Raw genomic sequence first — 23,867 nt, forward strand, 5'->3', positions numbered from 1 at the left:
TTGTAGGATTCAGAATGTTTAAAAGCAAGTCAATTAAAACCAAAGCACTAAAGTATGTTTTATTCACAGCAGTAAATGGATACTAATTAACAAAGTGGCGGAAACAAAAATCTGTTTCTGCTGTGGATCAGCAGGAACTGACTTTGCGACGCCCACTCTAAAATACCAACAACAAATCTTCAACGTTGAGTCTATGTAGTAGCCTCGATGCTCCAAATGGCTTAAACACAGGACCCAAACAAACACTGTTCTATAGTGGAAAAGGAATTGCACTCTGAACCACAATGCTGCCAATTCAATTTCTGTTCCTTACCAACTGTGTGGCACAAAGGAAGGGAATTAACCTGTTGTGCTACAAAAAACAAATATCTATAAACAGTGTACTATTCTGTACTTATAAAGTGCCTTGGGATGGTATTTGAAAAAGAAAGGCAACTTATAAAAAGGGCTTGTTTTGTTTGAGTTAGAAATCTTTATCGTTAATCAAAGAAGTTCAAAGGACATTAAGTTGTAATTAAATGAGAACAAAATGGCAGGGAACCTGAATGCCTGAATCTGATCATCATGGTGGGCCATAGTATTCACCAGTGTTCTTAAGTCCTTTGTGATGTGTTTTGCTCATCTTTGACCTTATTCATGTTGCCATGAAGTACACTGAGCTCTTTGTGAAAATTGAGCTGGATGAGTTCTGTCATGGCCACAAGCTTCTTCTTCTTGTCCTCTCAGAAGAACAGCATACTAGACCGGCTTGTGTCATCATAACAGTAAATGGCTCAAAAGGAGCAAAGAATAGCTTGGTGTGAATAACTTTCTTCACTGGGTTAGAAACTTTGATATGAGATCTTTTGGCTGATGATTACATCATTAGAAAGTCAGATATATATGGAGTTCATTAAAGTATTCATGTTGAACTTTTTGGAAATAAAAAAGAAATTTAAAAAATTTGGGCACACACAGAGAACTACCCTATCTCATGTCCATCCACCTCCATAGGTCAGGTGGTTTTCCTTTAAATAATGTTTTATTTACTTGATTAACATCACCTTTCACCCTCAGGATGACCATTAACTAGAATGCCTTGATGCCTACAGATTGAAATACCAGGAAAATCACTTGTAGTGATATTGAAAGAAAAATATTCATGAACCAGTAAATAAGGACACCTTAAAAGAATACTCTACCCAAACATGTTATACTGTATTTTTCATCTGTTACTTTCTACAGGTATTTTATAGTGATGGCCACAAAAATGTTTAACCTTATGTTTTCGTGTAGAACAGAGATGACAAAGTTTCTGATATAATACTGGCCTATGGTGGCCAGTGCTGAATAACAACAAAAAAAAAATCTCCACATTATTCAAAATATCCCAAATACAGTATATGTATTTTCCCAAAAATATTGTTAAATAAAACACTTCTGGAAAACGCTCTTGAGAGCTGTAATGAAATCAGCTTAACCATACCTGAGCATTTATATTGTAGACCTGCTTCCCTGTCACATTCATTTGTCAAGAGTCCAGGTTAGTCTAAACTTACTCATTGGCTATCATTGCACTTCATGTGATATCAAGAAGATGTGTACACTGAGAGACATGAAAAACTAAGGATCAAGTTAAAGAGAACCAAGTGAAAACCTTATCAGGAAGAGATTATGCCCTGTACTTGTGCATTTCCAAGATACTTCAATAAGCAGAACATCATCTCACCTATGCAGTTTCACAGACTGCCATTAAATAATCATGAGGTACTCCAAAGTCTGGCTCACTACTATGAAAATGAACATAACATCGGGGGTCCAGTCTACAGTACAAGTTCATGTTCCATGTACATTCATGAGATCACTTTCTGGAGAAGGCTTATGTAAAAACTAGCCGACCCGCGCCGCATAATTATTCATTGATGGGTGAACACTTCCTGAAAGACACAGTTGTCCAAATGGGGTGGGTTTGAGGATACAACTGTGAATGGATGAAAAGATGAAACTCTGGAGAGAGTAACATACAATTGTCCGTGACTGAAAACTGGTTTTGGCAGATACAGGCATATCTTTTTGAAAGTTTGGCCCTGTGCATTATTAATTGTCATTGCAAAGGCTAATCTAAAAGGAAATTGTCTGCGTGTAAAAGTAAAAGGCAAATTTGAATCTGATGGGGTCAGGGAAATCTGGGGAATAAGGACAGTTTGTTAGGTAGGAACTGTGATAGTTTTACACTCCAGTACATTGCAGTGAATGCTGGTAATAGTCAATTTAGTGCCATTACAGAGACCTCTTGCTGGCATGAGGTTTCTGAGAATCATGAAGACTGAACCAATTTTAATTTTGAGTTTATGCGGAGGCATGCCAGTGGGAATAAGACTGTTAACAAATTCTTCGGGGAATGAAAGTTGATCTGCGGGATCATCTGTGATGATGGAGTCAACGCTGGTGAAAGTTACTTCGTCGGTAGGGATATGTTTCAGTACTTGTTCATTAAGGTGTAGCGAGTCTTCGTTGGTGACACTTAATATAGCTCGCGTACTGAGTTGTTCCTGAGTGACAGTTGAGAAGTCGATGTCACCATATAGTTGTTGAACGGGATCAGAATTAAAAGAAAAACAAAGTGAAAGTAATGTTACAGCTGTTCTGTTTTTCCCGTCTCCAACATCGAGGAGTCATTTTGCGAAATGTTGTTCGTGAGGATGAGCTCTCATATTTGTCATCAGTGTAAGTATATGCATGTGACACCACAAAGGTTGCTTGTTAATGCAACTGACGACAGTAAGTGCTCGGGAGCCACGCATTATGACGGGGAGTATTTGTCAGAAATTTCCACCCAAGAGTATTGTTTTTCCTCCAAATGGCTGCATGTCACCTGTGAGGTCACGTAATAACCTGTCAACTGCCTGAAATGCGTATGCATATGTCATTGGCGCCTCGTCCCATATTATCAATTTGGATTGCAGAAGATGTTGAGCAGTGTGGCAAGGTAGGTTTAGAGTTGGAGGATGGGGCTCCGTCGTGTGTACCCCATGGTCATGCTTCCCATGGTTGGGCGACTTGGTCGATTATATATATAGATATTTTAATAAATATAATATACATATGTTTGAAATGTCACCTTTGGGTAGATTTAATCTAGGAGAAAACTCAGAACCCGTGGTTGGCTTGTCTTGACTATTGACTGTTTCAAGTAGGCATAACAATGGGGTATTAAATTTTAGTTGACTAGAAGAATATGACTCCTCACCAAGCAGTGAGTAATTATTTCATCCCACTTTAAGGTGTTCTTATGTGTATTAAAGATGAAACTTATAAAAACATTATTATAATGTATCTCAATCTACATTGTGTCCTGTAAGCAGGATTTTTTGACATGACTATTAACATAACCAAAAGAAAAACATGTTATTTCAGTTTCCAAAAATGCATGTGAAGTTGAAGTTCAGATCTTTCAAGCACTGCATGCAGAAAATGAAAACATATCAGGATCCTACACCTGAACCTGTTATTTTGAATCTTTTCCCACTAATAATTTATCAGTGCCAAAATTCTGGAATATTTTTGGTAGTTTAGAAATTCAACTTATGAAAAATGTATTTAAATCACTATCCCCTCATTGTGTTAGATGCAGAGAGCCTGATGAAGATGAGAACAAAATTCAAGAGACCCCACAGTGGTCAAAAAGATATAGCATTTAGGTTTCACTTCTATAACCGCTCATTGACATAAGAAGCAAACATAGGCACTCTGCACGCATTTTTCATTTTGTGATGGTTTATGAAAAAGGTATGCAACAGATTAGATCTCAGAATATTAACACTACCTTATGTTCAGGAGAAATGGTCTTGAGAAAGATTTATTGCTCTGTTCACCCTGTCTGATGCAATCCTTGTGGAATACTACATACAAACAAGGAGGAAGACTACTTTTGAACCTACAGTAAGAGGCACACAAATGAAAGTTCCATTGAATTGCTCATCATTTCCCACAGCTCAACATTTGGCCTATTTTCAGAGATTTACTGTATATTACCCTAGAAGACTCTTCATTTATCCAAGAAGCATTTGGTACTACTAGAGAGCAATCATAAAGATTATACAGTCAAGAGCTTCATTCATGTTTTTAGCATGATAACTGAAATCTACATATATAAAGAAGAAACTTTATTTTTGGGGGGTCTGCAACAATACATGGTGATCAGCAGATAGAGGTTTTTGAGATTTTTTTTTTGCAAGAAACCCAGCTAATGTTAACCACATAATTGTAGAAATGTGGGTGTTGAGTTTGTGTTTGTAACCAATACTCAAAATACTTTAAATACTGATAGAGGATATTATAATCAGATGTTTGGCATAAAAAAATCTTTTATAAGATCTACTTAATACCACACTCTGTTTGCTTTTGACCTGACCCAAAATCATAATACAAAAGTATACTTCTTTAGTATTTATGGGTAGACTAACATGATTTTTACAATATCATAAAAATAACTCAGAGGAGCAGTTTTCTTTATTATGGTACTTCACACAAAGTTTTCTTTAACAGGCAGTGTATATAATAACTATAAATAATCATACTGATATGAACACTTCACCAATGAGTCGTTTAGAATGGAAGTGACGACAAAATGGAAGGCCATAACCCTTGCAAAGACATACGTAATTCCTTAACCACACTTTTGCTCATTTTTTATGCAATTTTATTTTGTATGTAGGAGATGTTATTATCTAATATGTACAAGAAATATGCTAGAGAAGGTTTCACACACGCATGAGAAAACTTCACATATGTACAAGATAAGAGGCCCCCAAAAATGTTTTTCATTGTGTGGTTCAGAGATTCCATAGTTTATTACTGATAATGAAGAAAAATAAACAGGAAGTAGTTTAAAAAAGAGAAAAAATTATTTCAAATGACTCATACATGAAGCATGTACAAAGAACCACATGTAAAAATCAAATCAGGTCACACTGCTCTCACAGCAAAGTGCAGAGGGAGAATTATTTTTATTTAGTATCCAAAACATTTTTTCATCAGCTCATTGCGTACTTTTGATGATGTAACCAGAAATGATTTACTAGTAACTCATCACATTTGTTTATGAAATTGACCACCAAAGTTGTGTAAATATTTCAATAGATCATTAAAAGTTGGGTAGCATTTCAAATGCAGAAATTTTTATTGTTGTCAAGAATTATGGATGGTGTCCTTCTATCCTACACAGTCTTGATTCTGTTTTAAAATTTCATCAGAAAAAGCTATTCTTTGCTCTTTTTGAGCCATTTACTGTTGAGGAACATGAAACTTTTTCTAAAAATACTTAAAAATCAACCATGACACATTAGGAAACTGTTAAAAAGGGTAAAATAATGCTTGGAAGAGCTTGGAGAAATCATCTTTTCTAGATTAAAATAGTTTTCTTTACTAAATCACTGATACACCTTATTTTTACAGGGCTTTGCTACATTAACACATTCTAAGCTTGAGTCAAAGTGATATTGAAGTGCTGAAAACTGTTTAGAAAGCATGTTAATTACAATACCTGAAGCAATGGTTTTGCTTCTTTTCTGAAATGGCAAAAGCAACTTGTGCAAAACCAAACTTTTTTGTCTTCCACTTTTAATCACATAAATATTGAGTTAACAAGCAAGATCTTAACTTGTGTGCTTTGTGAGTCTGAGCTATCTAATTCACTTGAAAATAAGCATAAGCTTTTTTGATGTTTTTCAAAACCTGACAATATTGCAGAAATCCAATTGCAGAGGATTACATTTTAAGTACTTAGATTAAACACAAGTCTCTACAGTGAGAATTTCTCAAAGCTTATTTATTCTTCTGACTATCCTCACTTGACTTTATCAAGGTATATGGACATAAACATTTAAACTTGACATTACATGAAGACAACTGGAGTTGAATAATTAAATGTATAATAAACTATATAATTTTCCACTTCCCTTTCAAAACGCAGTAAGTTCCAGATGTAGCAACCACATGTAGTGGATAGGAAGTCCCACAGACCTCTGAATTTGGGGGTTCCTCTCAGCCGTGGCAACTTGCTGCTCCAGCAAATACAGAAGTGCATTGAAAAGAGCAAGAAATAGCTGATTAAGGAGTTATATGTTTCTTTTTTTCTTGTCGGCAGTTACCATGGTGGCCTATTAATATTGCCAACCCTTTTGGAGTGGGTTGGTCTGTATCAAGTCACTCCAGGGCTGAAAGAAAGTCCCATTCCACCCCAATTTAGTGAAATATAATACTGGATATGCTTTATAAAGTGGAATAAGTATATATTTATTTGGGAAGTTAAATCAAATGCTATTTATTCTTTTACAGTTTTGAAGTAGTAATCTACCTTTCATAAATAGGTAACTCATTTTGTAATAAAGTGAATTATGTGAAGCATACCTCCCTAAAATTGAAATTAGTGATCTTACTATTTTTATTTTTACAGAATTTCTGCTAACTTTAGAACTATAGATGTCATGTCATTGTCTAACCCGCTTAATCCAGACAAGAGTCGTGGTGGGGGTGGAGCCTATCCTAGTAAGCATAGGGCGCAAGTCAGGAACAAACATTAGAACAATCTAGACAAGAACAGGCCATTCAGCCAAACTAAGTTCGCCAGTCCTATCCAATTATTTCTTCCAAAAAAACATCAAGTCGAGTTTTGAAAGTCCCTAAAGTCTTACTGTCTACCACACTACTTGATAGCTTATTCCAACTGTCTATCGTTCTTTGTGTAAAGAAAAACTTCCTAATGTTTGTGCAAAATTAACCCTTAACAAGTTTCCAACTGTGTCCACATGTTCTTGATGAATTCATTTTAAAATTACAATCTCGATCCACTGTACTAATTCCCTTCATAATTTTAAACAATTCAATCATGTCACCTCTTAATCTTCTTTTGCTTAAACTGTAAAGGCCCAGCTCTTTTAATCTATCTTCATAATTCATCCCTTGTAGCCCTGGAATCAGCCTAGTCACTCTTCTCTGGATCTTTTCTAGCGCTGCTATGTCCTTTTTGTAGCCTGGAGACCAAAACTGCAAACAGTACTCAAGATGAGGCCTCACTAGTGCATTATAAAGGTTGAGCATAACCTCATTGGACTTGTACTCCACTCATTGTGCTATATAACCTAACATTTTGTTTGCCTTCTTAATGTCTTCTGAATACTTTTGGGAAGTTGATAGCTTAAACTCCTAAATCCTAATACCCTGGATGGTGCACCAGTCCATCACAGTGTGAAAACACACGATACACACACACTAAGCCCAAATTAGCATCAACTATTCATGTAACCTGCATGTCTTTGGACTTTGGGAGGAAACCCACGCTGACACTAGCAAAACATGCAAACTTCATGCAGGGAGGACCTGGGATGCAAACCCTGGTCTCCTTACTGCAAGACAGCAGTGCTATTAGTGCACCACCGTGCTTCCCAATTATAGATGTGACAAGTGCAATAAGCAGAAGCAGCTACTATATGGCAGTAGATATTGTTTTAACATAATTAAGTCATCAAGTTAAAGAAAAATCGTTGCCCTAAAGTATACTAAAGACTCCAGCAACCATTTCCTTCCTTTGTTGATTTTCTACCATGAGATCACATTAATTAAACTATAGAGACCTATGCCTCTTTGAAAAAGATTAAGCCATAAACAGCAAGGACTAATGCCTGCATAAAGAGCTTCAGTACTGTTCCACTGCTTTAAGAGACTACTGTACATCTGTTCTGTACAGTGAATTAGTGGTAACTTCTTCTGGCTCCACCTCGGTTTAATTCATTACCCATTCACAACCTGTGTAGATTTTGCATGTTATCTTTATATTGTAAATCTTCACCTGATACTTCCCTTACTACCACATCCTAAAGTTAGTCACGCCAGATTTATTGGTGATTTTACATGTGATGGAATCGAGTTTTTTCAAGGGCTGGCTTCCACCTTCCACCTTATAATTGCTGGGTAATTTACTATAGAGATGATATCATGCAGGACATTTAACTTCTCTGTTAGCTTGTGCTTATTTGTTATTTGTCAAAAATGATTATTTTAGTGACTTATGACCAAAAGATGCTGGTGTGTGCTAACCCATTTGTGTCAAAAATGAGCTGGCACAAGCAGATATTGTCAAATTTTTACTGACCCAGCTCCTGGAACTGTTTTTTTTTTGCTGACAGTAGTTGATGTTTATTTGAAAACAATGCATTATTTTCCAACTGTGAGCTTATTGTCTGTCTGCACTTATCACATCACATACATTTCTAATGTAACCAGTTTTGTTACATTTCACTTTTTACCCTTTCAACTCACACATCTACAAAGGTCATTCTTCTTCATTGTGCTTTTCTTCAGTTTCTAAAAACGCCGCCTGGTCACAGATTTTAGGCACATCTACACTCCAGTGATAAATTTCAGTATGCAGAAAATGCAATATTTTTTGTGCAGTGAAGTAAACAGAAACCTGTACCTTTACTCCTTCTTCTTTTAGACTCTGTGTGCAGTACCTTGAATCTACATTAACAAAACATACAATACAGTAGAGTTGTTAATGCAGTGTTAAGAGATGTGAAGAAAAGATAGTATTTCAAAACACTAAGGCCACAGTGAAAGTAACACCAGAGCTGGGTTTGTCATAACTGAAGATTTGACCAATAAAGACTTGCCATGGATAGAGAAAAGGCAACTAAGGGGTCTGGCAAAACATCGATATCCACTGAACAGCCTCCTCATCTGAAGCAGGCCAAGGCTGTTCCCACACCCTAAAATTAATGCTCAAAAAACAGAGACAGGGATCATTCTGAATGATTGTGAACAGGCTGTAGAACTGATACTTTTAGTTTGGAAAAGGCCAGCTTTTTAGTACCTTCACTAAAGAGAAATTGTCATTAAGTAAGATGTGATTCACCACCAGAACTCTTTTAAGGCAAAGGCTCTATCTTGTGTTGTACTCTGCGATTTGTCTTGTATCAACAATTGATAACTTTATAAAGATTGTTGTTCTGTAAGTGATATCAATAGAGCATGTGGCACTGTGCTTGAGTTTGCAAGGTCAAGACAAAACCTTTTATTTTGCTGGAATCCAGACAGTTCCATTCAGGTGGAGCAAGTGCATTGAGAAGGGTGGAGACTACATTGAGAAATGACATTATCAGTTTTGTTAAGGTTTGTTCTATTTTGTAATAAATTCCATTTTCTAACTTTAGCTTGACGAACACCGTTCTGACTACCAAAATAGTCCTTTAAAGCTAACTGTCAATCACAATGTTTTTTTTTTATTTTAGCTTCAAACATGGATACAGCTTCTAGTGTATTGCCATCTTTTATGCATGTAGTGCAATAATGTAATGTGTCAATCTCTTCTGATCTTCAATGAATAGCAATGGCAGTAATAGCCAACAAGAAACCAACAGCCTTAAACTCAAAAATATGTCACCCATCCTAAAATACAATGCACAAAATGGCAGGAAGCAAAAAATAATATATAAAGCGTGACTGAAAGACGCTAAATGAGCGCCGACCCGACACAGACAGACATGGGAGACACACTGATAAAATAAATAAATGTTTAATTTCTTTCTTCTCCTGTGGGCAACACCTTCCCCATTCCCACAGGTTCAACACAGTCTCCAAAAGCACAATTCCACACAATACTTTTGTCTCTTATTCTTAATCCGCTCCTCCTCCATAAGCTTCATCCTCCTCTTCCCGACTCTGGCCTCCGGAGTAGTGGCTGCTGGCTCCTTTTATAATACACCTGGAAGTGCTCCAGGTGCTTGATGACTTCATTTCCTGCAGCACTTCCAGGTGTGGCAGAAGGACTCCCCATAAGGGCTCAGCAACTCCAGCTGCAGCACCCCCTGGCGGCGCCTGTAGATCCCAACAGGGCTGCACCAATCTCCAACTCCCATGAAGCCCTGCGGAAGTCCGAGGCACCACTGCAACCCAGGGTGGGTTGCCATCTAGCGTCCCGGGGGAGGTAACGTACTGGCTACGCTTGCTCCCCTGGTCCTCTCAGCATGGAGGCATGCTACAAAAGATAAAAACTTAACATTTTTACATATAGAAATTGTAAAATGATACAAAGGACAAAGATTACCACCTTGGCAAACCTGTATAATTGAACAGGTTTTGTGAAAATAAACACACAGTTAATTGCGTAAGTGTATATCTGTAGACACAAATCCAAGACAGAACTGAAGTACGTAACTGTTTTTCTGGGTTATGAAGAAAGCCGGTAGGGTGGGGCAGGTTCAGGTGGATGGACACCTGAGATGACGTTAGTAATGGAAGGGCTGTCATTCAACTGGTCTGTAGAGGAAGAAAGAGATTAAGGATCAGAAGGCAGTGCACTCCCATGCACACATGCACGACACAATACAAACCAAACCTAAGCCTGAAAATGGAATCTACACATGGAAAAAAAATCATATCAGGCTAGTACTAACAAGAATGGAGATTCAAGTTAAATAAGGTCAAAGTACCCTTTAAGCTTAGAATCGGAAGGTGAGCTGGAGCAATGATTCATTGGAAGGAGAACGAACAGTTAGTTTAGAGAGAGAGACGACAAATTGCAAATGGAAGTATTTTGAGATAATCTGAGGTGAAGACATGAGCAAGTCGTCCAGTGTTTAGACAGTGAATAACACCTGTGATGTCAAGACCAATAAAACTGCAGGTATGCTGTTCTGTTCCTTTTGTTACTTCTGTATTCTCTATTTGTTCATTCTTTTCCCCATTTTTTATTTTGCAAATAAATTATTTTTGTATATTTTGAACTTCTTGGCTTCATTTTAGGTCAGTGCATTACTACCAGAGCACCTATACCTGTATACCTTCTATATAATGTTGAGAAATGCATAATAATCAACTCCTAACCTTCCATATTCTCCACTGTTTTCAGTTCTGTGGCCACGCTTATTTCTCAATCCCTAGCCCAGTGCTGTGACCATGTCCTTGCAGTAAATAAAGAAGAAAAAGCTTACGCAGTACTGTGCCAATCTCCTCAATACACTTTACAAATCTCATTGTAGAGTTAACTTTTCTTATAAAATTGCACTTTCCCTTTTTTATTTGAAAAGCAGATGCTTCTTTTCTGGTAACATTCTTTCTCTTTCTTTACTTTACCAATCTATTTAAACAGTGTGCAAGACTGGCATCTGGCATTCTGAGGATAATAATAAGAAAATTTTCATGACAGGCACCATTTCTTCCAGAGGACTTTCCTACTGACTTGTGAATTATTATTATTCATTTCTGGATGTTACAACTTTTACTAATGTGTGACGATGTATTTTTGAAAGGATACAATTTTCTTGTCAAAATACAAGACGAGCATTTTACAATGCTGTAAGAGATTTATTCCTTTTACTCTACTTTTTATAGAGGAACAGATGGTGAAGAAACTCAGTGGTTAGAAACCATCTGTGAATGAAGTCCTTTCTTCCAATATTCCTTTCAGTTGATTATAGACAAAAAATTGCTTAATAAAAAATTTGCTTTCCATCCCTACCATTACATTTTTAACATTCTTGAATGATGCAGCTGCATATTGAAAGATGTCCTATATGCAGATGAGTGTCAGACTATTAACAATAATATTAGTTGAATGGATTTGTAACTATGACACTAAGCAGGGTAAAAACAGAGGAAGGCCTCTGTGACATCGTATTGTTGTCCATTTTACCAGTTGTTATTTAGTAGAACAATTTACTGATGCAAATTCATACTTTTAAATATTTAGATTCTTTTTATTATATTAATGACTCTCTAAAAACTCAATGGGCTGGCAAAAGGTAAACAAATAATGATAATTACATGACTCAACAAATCCACTTAATTGCAATGATGTTGGGATACTTCCTCAGCATTTTTTTTAATCCAATGATATTGTCCAATTTCTGCCCATTCAGCAGTTTCACACTGTTGGGCAAACTTATTATTGTTTGTCATGCACCATCTGTTAGAATCTGTATTTTGTAATGCATACAGTAGTAAAATACATTGCATTTTTCATTTCATCAGATAGCCTATTGCAAACATTGGCATTGCTGTTGAAAAATCCTATAACAGATGATATATAATTGGGACAACAGACAAAAGGATACTATAACTTAATAAGGGCAAATATAATATGAGTCCATTAAACCTTAAGTGGCTCCATGTTCCTTGACTTTGCAAAAAGTCAGGAGCTGCGAATCGCTGTGGATACCATAGATCCCTGTAGCCTTCCCTACCCAAAGCTGGTTCACCACCTGTGCAATCTCAGTAAGATTGGGAGGTTGACAGCTAATTGGAGGATCAGCCTCAAGAACCGTAAACCTAGAGATATGCAACGTTCTAGAGGGAGGGTCAACATTAAACAGCTGCTCAAAGTAGCCAGCCCAGTGGGTCACAACTGCAGTGTCATCTGTAAGGACCGTTCCATCAGCTGCTGTGACTGTGACTCTCAGAGGAACAGATTTGGATGTGCATAATGCTTCAATTCTTCTGTAATAGGACGTGGGTCACTAGACTGTACATGGTGTTTCACTTCCTCACAGATTCCTCTAACAAATGCCTCCTAATCTGCCCTCAGAGCCCTCGAAACCATCCCTCTCATTTCCTGGAAAGGGGCGTGTGGCACTCCCAATATCTATGCAAAAGGAGGAAGGTCCAAGTCTTTAAAGTCCTGGTGCTTCCTGTCTTGCTATATGGCTTCAAGACATGGATGCTGTCCAGGGACCTGAAACAAAGACTGGACTCTTCCAGTACTGTGTCATTTTGGAGTATCCTTGGGTACCGCCGGTTTGACTTTTGTGTCAAATAAGTGGTTGCTCATGGAGTCCTGAATGAGGCGCATTACCTGAATTGTGAGGGAGTGTCAGTTAGGGCACTACAGCCATGTGGCATGATTCCCCGAGGGTGATCTGGCTCACAGGTTGAGTACTCAAGTGGCTGTACCAGGGCAGGTGTGACTGGACTGTCAGCCTGGGCGGTTAACAAGAGCACGCTCCCCAACCTGACCTGACCTAATGTGGAGAGCAGGAATAAACTGTGTAAATAAATACATATCTAAATAAAAACAATCTATAAACAGCTATAATGTGAATGCTGGCCTCCACTATCCAAATCTGAGACCCCCATAACATGGCATTTGCCTGTTATACCCAGGGCAGGTACATGGTGTGTGGCAATCAGGTAACCGTCTCAGATAACACTATACTCAGAGCAGTATTTTCATGTCACATTATGAAATAACAATATAAAAAAAATTTGTTATGTACTTTAAGAATTACACATACTTTCAGTCCCTTACTTTTACACTACCCTCAAAAATGGTGAGAAATATTTTAATTTCAAAAGTTTCAAATTTGCTGTAACATAGTTCACAGCACTTTGGCACACTGTGAGAATCAAAATGCCAAATGTGCATTGTGAAGTCAAATGCCAGTCCATGATATTGGTGTTCATTTTCCTGATGTCTATCCTGAATCTGCATAATTAATTAAAATTTATTTATCAGACAGATGCAATATTATTACTTGAATAATAGCTACATGCTGGCTTCAGATCCTTTAAAACTGGATGTCTGTAAACTAGTCATCACTCAAAGATGCTTTCAAAGGAATCATCACTGCCTAATGTGTCTATCAGAAAATTACGTATGAGAAGTGACATTTTAGGAAATATGTACTGTTTTTTATGTTTAATTTCTGATAAAAGATTCAAATTTATATCACTAGTAAAAAAAGTTAGATTAACGTTAAATGGAAGACATGTAATGCCATGACTGGGTAGCTTGGTGTTTAACCTGCCAGCCAACAAGGTGGCTTCCAATAAAGATGAGAGCACTGTTTTTTTATTAAGTTTGCAGACCCATAAACTGTAACCACTGTGGGATAAGAATGGTCAACCTGGTCAGGGAGGAGCATGGGATATTACCCGGACGGGAGGCCCGAGAGAAACAATGGACGGAGTGGCTGGGTGGGTAGAAAGATAACACTAAGCCCAGCTGGTATAAAATAATGGATGGACCAGCATAAGCCAGAACTTGGCAGTGGTTCCATTCCCCCATGTGCTAGGTGGCAGTGGCCCTTGTATTAGAACCTAGTCAGGACACCTTCAGGGGGTGCTAGGAAGATGGAGTCCAAAAGTGCAGCCCTGTAGGGGTCCTTTGGGATCGATTGAGGGCGCTGTTGGGGGAGGACCTTTCTACTTTCATTATGGCCCAGAAGCGTTTCCTGGAAGATATGGCCTCGCCCTGGAAGCAGTCCCAGGTCCGACATAAAAGAAAGCCACACATGATGAGTCAGAGTCGGTGGGCAGCGGGAAAACTCAATGGGAGGATGGAAGTGGGAAGATTTAATTGTTCATTTAGATTATAATTGTATTTGTGGCTGATTGTTGGAAGATGTCTGTGAGTAGGCGCTTAAGAAGGAATAAAAATCCCTTGTTTTATTTGTATGATGTGTGCTGTATTATGTTATCTGTGGTTTGAGGCTCTCTAGCACACCCTTGTGGTTACACCATGTAAATTTAAATGAGGCTCATGAACTAAACTGACAAGCCTACTAAAATAAAAAAATGCAATTAAATTGAAGTACAATGATTCTAACATTTACCCTTGATTCCTCTTTTTTCCTGTTTACATTAGCTATCGTTGCTAATGTATGCAAATAACACAATATTATTATCCTATGAATGCACGGACTCAGTTTTTCTAGGTATGGAGAACTTTGTTAGAGTGTCAGCAGCAGAAGAAAATGTGAAGAATATAATCATCAAGACATTGGTGGTGATGAACAACTGAGGAGGGGATTTGCATAGGCTTAACGCAAGGTTTTAATGTAAGCCTATTTGAGAGATGCTTTGAATTAAATCCGTCTTTAGCAGTCCATTTAAAGTCTACAGTTGCAGTCCTGTTTAATTTTACTTTGCCATGTCTGTGTCTCCTATTCAGTGCCAGTCTGAAGATTACTGTTTTTAATATTATTGGTGAATTATTATGTACTTGTTTTAGCCAATCGTTTTGTCACATCTCAATGTGTATATTCTGATTATGCCATTTTGTAAAATTTTGTTAATTTTTGGAATCTGTTTAAAGGTGTCAGTCATAACCAATGTCTGTTAAAATTCTCATATGTTTGCACTGCGCATTTTAGCTTATAGGATGGGATATGAAACAAACATAAGATATTTAGACAAATGTATTGGACGAGTTTCACATTAAAACATTTAAATTGTTTTTAATGCCTATTTTGCATTTTATTATTTTAAAGGTAATCTGCTTTCAATGTTTTCTAATTTTTCTAAAATTAAAATACTTATTTTTTCTTCATTGTTTAGAGAATGCACTGCTTATTGAAATCGGTACAGTAATACATAATATTTGTGAATTAAGATTATCGCCTGTGGCCTGGTAAATGTTGAGAGGTGTGTGTGTGTTGGGGTTCGAGGGTTGGTGGTTAATGGACAATACAAGTGCACTTTGCCTCAGGAGGCATCATTTTATGTGTCGGTCCAGGAAGTACAGTTTTTCATACAAGGTTTCACTGTATTATGTGTTAGAATAATCAAGGCCTCTATATTAGTCTTGTTAGTGAGAGAATGTGCAGAGAGTTCCCAGCATACTGTTTTGGAAAATTTACAGTATCTCTAGGAAACACATAAATCTTTATTTACCATGTTCTTTACAGACTCTTGTATCTGTAAATTTCAAACTTTCATGATAATAACATCCAGTCTTTGGACACAAATCAGGAGTAGAATAGGAGACCATCACATTCTCCTGTGTCCAGTACAGACATTATTGGCCTACCCTTTTAAGTGCTTAACCACATTCTTGTATTCAAACACAACAGAATGTCACAACCAAAAACCTAAGGATTTCCTTTATAAATAAGATCAAAAGAGCTTGGAGTGTTTCACATCAACTGTCTTTTTAATGAGCAAAAGCAGTGAGGATTTTGTTTTTGCTTCCCTGCAGTATTCTTTATATTCATTAGATTATGCAAACAGAGAAAAAAGAGTGAAGCAAGGCGGATAGATAAGTGTTTTTAGCCAGAAGATGTGTCAAGATTAATAGAGAAAACAACATTACCTCAAAGTAATATTCTTGTAATACCCTGTCAAAAAACTTCTCATGCTTTCAAACAAAGACAGCCTGGTGTGACCTTAGATGTATATTTGTACAAAAACGTTGTGCCTGTTTGTTTTGTGAAATTCCCAGTATCCTGCTACATTGTAGTACTTGTAAAAGGTCATGACAGGCATTTCTTTGTGTTTTCTTCTTTAGCCCACACCAGATATTTTATTCCCTGTTGTTGTGTCACTTGTAATTGCCAGGATTCTTCAAAAAGTCAAGGACTCTCAAGGGAGATGCTGATTAGTTTACCGTCTGCATTTCCTTATCCTCTGGACTCAAAGATTGCTTTTGCAGATTAATCATTTTTATTAAAATAAAAAATAAATAAAAATTAGCAGCACACAAAAGTAATTCTTCCAGTCTAGAATGTAAGAAGATGTAAACAGCTTTATGCTCTAGCCATATTAGATCTGATGTCTCTTTGATTTCACTGGGAAGCAGTCTTTCAGTGAGTAAAGGAGAAACGGCATATAACTGAATTTTATGGAAATACGTTATTTAGGAGTGTTGCATTGAGAAACTGAGAAATGTAATATAAATGTGTTGTTTCTTATGCTTTTTGCTAAATGTAATAGACTGATTTTTGAGCCTTTGTGATTTATAGTGAGAGTAGAGATTCTTTTTTAGGTTTCTTGTTTGTTGTCCTATGGAAGAATTTACAATTGACTTTTACTGCTACCTGCGGATACACTGCTTTTAATCTTTTTTCTTGATTTTGGCTAAGCAGCTTGTTAAAAGAGCAGTTTCATGACATAGTAGCAGTTGATTATAAAACTCTCCATTATAATAAAAAAGGTTTTATGTTTATGCCAGTCCACGGACACATTTATGCAAATAGATGGGTTATCAAAACCCACCACAGTTTTATGCAAGCAGTGCACTGCCAGATGTGATGCGAGATAAAAGCCGGTTTGTTAGGACACATCTGTGAAGCAAAGCTGGCATGAAAGCAAACTGCAGGTGGTTTTGTAGCAGCACATGTTTTAATTAGGAACTAGTGTCCAAACAAGAGAGCGGCACATATTGGTAACTTTTTTGTTATTATTTTCTTAATAATTAAGCTCTTCAGTGCTTTACAAAGAATACTTTTTTCACCGTGATACACATAATCAGATGCTTCCTAATTATCATTGAGTGCAGTTTTTCCTCAAAAAAATGAACATTTGGAGCTCAGGCCTATTAAGAAAACTACCCTTTGATGTAGACTGGAGCTGATAATGAAATCTGACCCTTCAGCTTCCCAGCTTGTTTAATTTCTATATAAGACACTTTAAAATAAATGGATGAAATGAACACTAACTAAAATATACGTAGTGTATTTACATACTGTAAATGCCAAACTGTTAAGGTAAATCAGTAAAATAAGTTTACCTTTATAAAGTGCCTTAGTAACTTATGTCAATGTGCTTCACAAATCAGTCAGGGTATGTTTTTGTGGCATATACACAGAAGAATAGAAAAAAGACAGCAAATATTAAACCTTCAGCATAGATATCTACACCAGAAACAAATGTAAATACAAAGTAACAAAAGGAGCTACGTCCACAATGTTCAGTAAAACTACAATGTACAATATTATTTCATACTGGCGTTTTATGTTATTATCAGATCACCAAACATGAAAGGTACACACTACCTTCTGAGATTCTTTTCTCAATGGTGTAGAATAAGAAATGCCAAAATCTACTTTATACCTATTAACATTAACCCCTTACCTGTACCACTGTCTATATTTTACCCCACACATTCAATCCCTAGTAACCACTAATGACAGGTTGCTTGCTAACCTGAGAGTCTTTCAGTGCCTGTGAAGGACGGCAACTCAACAAGGAATGGGCAATCTTAACACAAGTAATAATTAGACAAAAGCATTGACTTTTAGGTCTTGACTTAGTCAGACGTCAAGCAAAATGACACCTTATATTGGCTAACTAAAAAGAATACAATAGTTAGCCAATAAAATGTGTCATTTTGCTTGACTTCTCATTTCATTCATAATGGCTAACACAGTACAACACCCTAGTACAAAAGTCTTTATTAAAAATTATTTCAAAACCAATAACTTCAGATATATGGAGATACACAGAATCATGCAAACTGGCCACCTTAAATCTTCATTCTTTCCAATTTCATGCAGAAAGATGTTGATGATCATTCCACTCCCAGGTATCTTCTTTTTCTTACAGGTTATGTGTTCTCAAGTAAAGCAAGAATGTAGTGAGAGAGACTGAGAGAGATAAATAAGCTGAGGTCAGTGAGTTAGAATTGCTCCTCCAGAATCAGCTTCCTCTCTTCTCACCCAAACAAGGGAAAAACATAATCTGCTGAAGGTGTTCGCACCACAGTGAAAGCTTTGGACATTGTTATTAAAGCTCAAGATTGGTTGTCTTGAAATTCCCAGCTAAGTAAGCAGAAGTACACAATAATAACTTAAAACCACTCTAAAGACCTGCTAACCCAGCATGCACTGCACTTCTCTTCAGCTTGACAAGAGCACAGACTAAAAGAAAAATGCTTCACACCTGCACAGTTTAAAGTACTGTACATCTTATAAGACTGGCTATAGTGATAACAGCAGTATCAGAAAGTATCCAAAGAAGCTACAAAAGTAAGTATATAGTATTTATTGACAAAAAAGGGAGCATCACATTAGTTTTAGATAATTTAATAGGATAACGTTATTCTTCCAGTATAACTTTGTAAGCCAGCAGTTCATGTTAGTACAGTGTACTGTACAGTGAAGAAGGAATGTCTCAGCAGAGACCCCAAGAACAAAAAACAAGATTTTAGTAAGAGAATAGCATGATTAGCCAACATTTAACTGTGGGGTTTGGCAAAAGAATTGTCAGGAATATTGCAAAGGCCTAATACACAGGAGATTAGCAATAAGACACATAAAATGGCAACAGAAATAGATAAGTAAATGCATTAAAAAGCAACATGATGATAGCAATAAAATATGTGAAAAATATGTAATGTTTCAAAAATGAAACAAAAGGACTCAGGGCACTCTCAACACACTTCTGTCCTGTCATGTCTAAGGTAAGATTTTGATGCAGATGCATATGCTCATAGTGTGCTAAAACCCTCATCAGGGAGTGAAGTGATTTTCATATATGACAGCTTTGTAACTGACTAATCAGAAGGCTGATGTCCTTGTCGTCTTTTAATTTTATGCGAGTTGAACAGTCAGAGAGTGAGAAAATTTTGTCTTCCAGAACTTGTCAGGTCTTTTTATCAATTTAGTTTCCAAGCAATGTAAGAAATCTTTTTTGAGTAGCCTGTGAAAATAAAGCAGCTACCTTTACTGTTATCTGCTACAGTGATCCCTTCATGGCAATGTCAGTCTTTACTGTAATGTTGAGCACTTTTATAGATTTTATACTGGACAAACACTGGCATAATTGGTTCAATATTATGTCTTCATGGAGTGGTGTGTGTGGGTAAGATTAATTTATGCAAGAAAACTCTTCTGAATGTAATGTAGCTTTTTTTCCTAACAGTAAGATGTGCTTTCATCTTTTCACTCCATAATTGTTTCCTAATAACTTTAATTCATCTTCTTAATCAAAACAAAGAAAAAATGAAATTTATTTGAGAGCACTGTTGCATTATTTTATTCTTTTCATTCTTCCATTTGTCAGGTTTATGGAAAATGCTTTTCTGTCAGCTGAGGCAATAGATGGAGACATTCTACCACCTACAATTCAGAAGCTCATGAAAGGATATAACAAATATCTGCGGCCTTTCTTTGACAGTAGGAAAATCATTATATGCTTCTAATTGTTTATACTAGTGAAACTTATTCCTACACCTATACTATATATATATATATATATATATATATATATATATATATATATATATATATATTGTTGCCATATAGCTTAGGTCGCAGGATGACACAGTGATAAGGACTGTCCCACATATCCACTGCCCTGGTTTGAATTCAGCACCCAGTCAGTGTCTTTCTACACTTTACACTTTCTTTCTTTGTCTGCCTGGGTGTTTCTCCTGGTTCTTCCAGGATCCATCCATATTCTTAATGACATGCTAGTTATCTTAATTTTATATTAGGCCTATTTATTTGTGAGCATGGGTATGTACATGAGAGGACTGGTTCCCACGTTGTGCCTACTGCTGCCAGAAAAGATTCAGGCCCTCCTGAACTTAATATAATATTAGCAGAGTATTATGTCCAACATGAAATTTAAAAATATTTTATTGTGTTTGAAGTCCTACAGTTTATTTTTAAAAATAAGAAAATAACTGATGTTTTAGGTATTCCCATCCTTTATAGGTATGTTTTCCCATTGTCCACCATTTTCTGGTAATACTTCAAATGGTATTAAGCCATAGTCCACTAATCTCAAAGGTTTGTGATCTTCTGTTTAGTTTTGTCTTAATGTTTACATGAACTTCCAAGGAAACAAAAGAGCGAAGTTTAGCTTTAACAGGACTCTGAACCCTCTGGTGGCCTGTAAAGAAAATTACAGGTTGTCAATTGCCTTAATTTATTTTTAAAAATCCAAAGTAAATCTTTTATACTGAAAATGGCAAGCAATGTATTTCAGAATGTTTAAATAAAAATGTTAATTACTATATGTAGATACTGCAGAACAAAAGACTGTAAATCTTAATATTGGTCAACTTGTTTTCTGTAAGCAACTGTTTTTGAAATGTCTTTCATTTTCTGATTCATAACTTCACTCTTTTATTTCTGATCTGCTGCATTTATATAAAACTGTAAGTTGAGTATTGATTGAAACTTTAGAGATATAATGCTGCTATTTTTTATATTGTTATGTTTCCTTAGATGGACCAGTCACTGTTGGTATGAGCCTGGATATTGCAAGTATTGACACCATATCTGAAATTAATATGGTAAGACTTTTTCATATCTTTGTTTTTACTGAGCTTCACAATATTCTATATTATACATAAATAAAATTTTACAGCCGGGCTTTTTAAAGACTGAGACTGCTTAATCGACTATCCTGAAGATTAGGATTTGTTCCTAGAAAAGCCCTGGGAAATGACCTCAAGTAGCTACTTTCCCCTTAGAGTGGCATACTGACACAGTGGTTATTATTGCCAACTCACAGCTACAGGGATCCGGGTTATTTCCTGGCCCAGTCTGTGACTGTGTGGAGTTTAACGCTCCTTACGTGTCTGGTTTTCTCTGGGTACTCCAGTTTATTTGCACATCCCAAGAGTGTTCAAGTTAGGTTAATTCTGTTAAGATCAACATTTAAATACAACCAAAATTAACAGGATAACTAAGAGAAGAGCCATTTTGCAAGCTAGGGAACTTAACCAGAAAAATATAGAGAGACCATCAAACCCAAAACGTTACCCAAAATCCGCAATCAAAAACAAGTAAGACAAAAGTCAGTAACCAAGGAGTCCTTTGAAGGGATTAATGAAAGAAAATGAGCAAAGTCTTAACACCAACATTTATACTGTAACACTAATGTCATAAGTTGTGCATCCACCTGCTCTCTGTGGCAACCAAAGAAGTGAAATGGCTACTGTGACACAAAATGGCGATGACCATAAGTAAACAAAAATAAAGATTAACCTTTTAATAATAAATCTTTATACATATGCAAATAAATAATATATTAACACAATTAGAAGAAACATGATCAAGGGAGGAATCATGACAAATTGTTGATTGCTGATTGTTTTAATGTGAGTGAGGACATGACCTGCAGTGGATGGATTTCTGTTCAAGTTGTATTTTCCTTGTGCAAGGTTAGTCTGCGACTTTTCACAACCTTGTAATGGAATAAGTAAGGTCATAAAAAGGTAGAATTTTTTACCATATTTGTCCTTTTGCTATAACCTTATTTCACTGAGTTATATATACTTTGTTTCACTTTCCAGAATTGCAGGAGTCAATTATCATTCAGTAGACTTTGTGAATTAATATATAACTCAATATATCAATGAATATTAAAACACTCTATGAACTTGTATTACTGTGCTCTTTATATAACAAGAGGTGGTGGTGGGCACAATGTTTCAAAACTTTCTGAATGTCTCTACTCAGTCTGTTTCCTAATATTACTGAAGATGAAATGTTAGCAATGCTCAACCCAGAGCAGCTTACTTCACAGTTACTTCAGCTCACAGCTACAATGAAAGAAATGAACATCTGTGTGTGTTTTTCCTAAAGTCACATCATTTTCCAAAGATGCTAATTTAAAAAAAATGTATCCTCCATAGCATGATGCCTGCATGCTTTGTATAAGAAAATGCTATAATTCTTGTAATTCAGAAAATTCAATACATGAACACATCAATAGGGAACTGGCTGAGAGCTATGACAATAATGCTGAACTAGAAATTGAAATGTTACAGACAAAGAACGATAAAGTCAAAATTGTACTGCATTAGATGTGAAGGGGTAATTGTTTGCATTTATTTGCATTTAATTGACCAAATGTCATGGCAAGATACTGTGCAAGAGTTTCAGAGAGTGTGTGCAACAGATTTACATGGGTGATATGGTAGCCGTAGTTCTTTAGAAGATCATAAAGGCCAGCTTCAGTCTTGGATTTTTATAAGTTATATAAACAGTATAGACAAACTGTGGGAGGATTTATTTTTACTGAATAATCGGATCATGAAGGCAAAACTTAGACTGAAGGCCAATATAATCAAAGACAGATGTAGAATTAGTGATTAGAAATAATATGTGCATAATAAATGCTCAGCATTTTGAATATGTTTATGTTAGAACAGCATATATATAAAAAAATCATAAAACACATTAACCAAGAGGAACAATGATTTTCTTACAGTGATCTATTTTTTTAAATTCCCTGACACAAGGGACACTGATAAATCCATCACAGTCTAAAAGCAAACTATCAGACCTCAAGGACGTGCGAATTGCTCTGTTGTGAGTGTGACTCCATGTATATGATATACTAAAATGACTGATGTCTAAAGTCTTTCTATTTATCCATACAGCCATTCTGTGCACACAGCGTGTGCCTTTTTACAGTAGTAAAGCTGCTTATGTGTAACAGCAGTTTTCAGTTTGATTTGCTTTGGTTTACTATAAACAGTGTGCATAATAATTTAATTTATTAGAATTTCCATCTCTCCATCATACACACTTGGTTTCCAAACCATTTGTGGAAAGTACTGTGCCTCTATGAATCATGACCTCTGCAGTCATGACTTCCACCTTTCTGTTAATGGTTTGATAAGTGATCCCCTTGAGTTTCTGAGTTTCTCCTAAGGTACTAAAATAAATTGGACATCAGAGATTTTGGAGTTCATGAGTTCATGGTGTGCGTGTCTTATCTGACAGATGTGTCTGAGAGTGAACCCAACTTTCTAGTGTTACCACACTTGATATGAAGACTGTACCCATCAATGACTACTACCAAACTTGTCAGGTTTTTTCAGTAAAAGCAGCCAACAATTAACTAGAAATCTTTCAGCCTCAGCAAAGAGAAAATATACATTTGTTGTATATATGGAAAGAAATGACAGCATATAATACATAATGATAATAATAAATTACATTTACCTAGTGGTTTTCATACTATGCAAAGCAGTTTACATAGTCATAGGGGAATCACTTTAAGCACCACCAATGTGTAGCAAGCACCCACATGGATGATGAGTAAGTAGCCATTATTGTACCAGTACACTTAATACAATTTATCTATTAGGTGATACTAGGGTATTGTACCATGTTAGCAATTATGAATGTAGAGAGAAGCCAAGCAAAATT

General features: G+C 36.3%; 1 protein-coding gene across 1 annotated transcript in view; it reads left to right on the forward strand.

Moving 5' to 3' along the window:
* Nucleotides 1–23,867, forward strand: part of LOC120540109 (gamma-aminobutyric acid receptor subunit pi) — a 191,887-nt gene that overhangs the window by 91,036 nt on the left and 76,984 nt on the right. Inside the window, exons 3-4 of the mRNA XM_039770604.1 lie at nucleotides 19,756–19,868; nucleotides 20,928–20,995. Coding sequence (XP_039626538.1) covers nucleotides 19,756–19,868; nucleotides 20,928–20,995 — 181 coding nt within the window. The remainder of the gene's footprint in view (nucleotides 1–19,755; nucleotides 19,869–20,927; nucleotides 20,996–23,867) is intronic.

This window comes from Polypterus senegalus, chromosome 1 (assembly GCF_016835505.1).
Source record: "Polypterus senegalus isolate Bchr_013 chromosome 1, ASM1683550v1, whole genome shotgun sequence".
NCBI lineage: Eukaryota > Metazoa > Chordata > Cladistia > Polypteriformes > Polypteridae > Polypterus > Polypterus senegalus.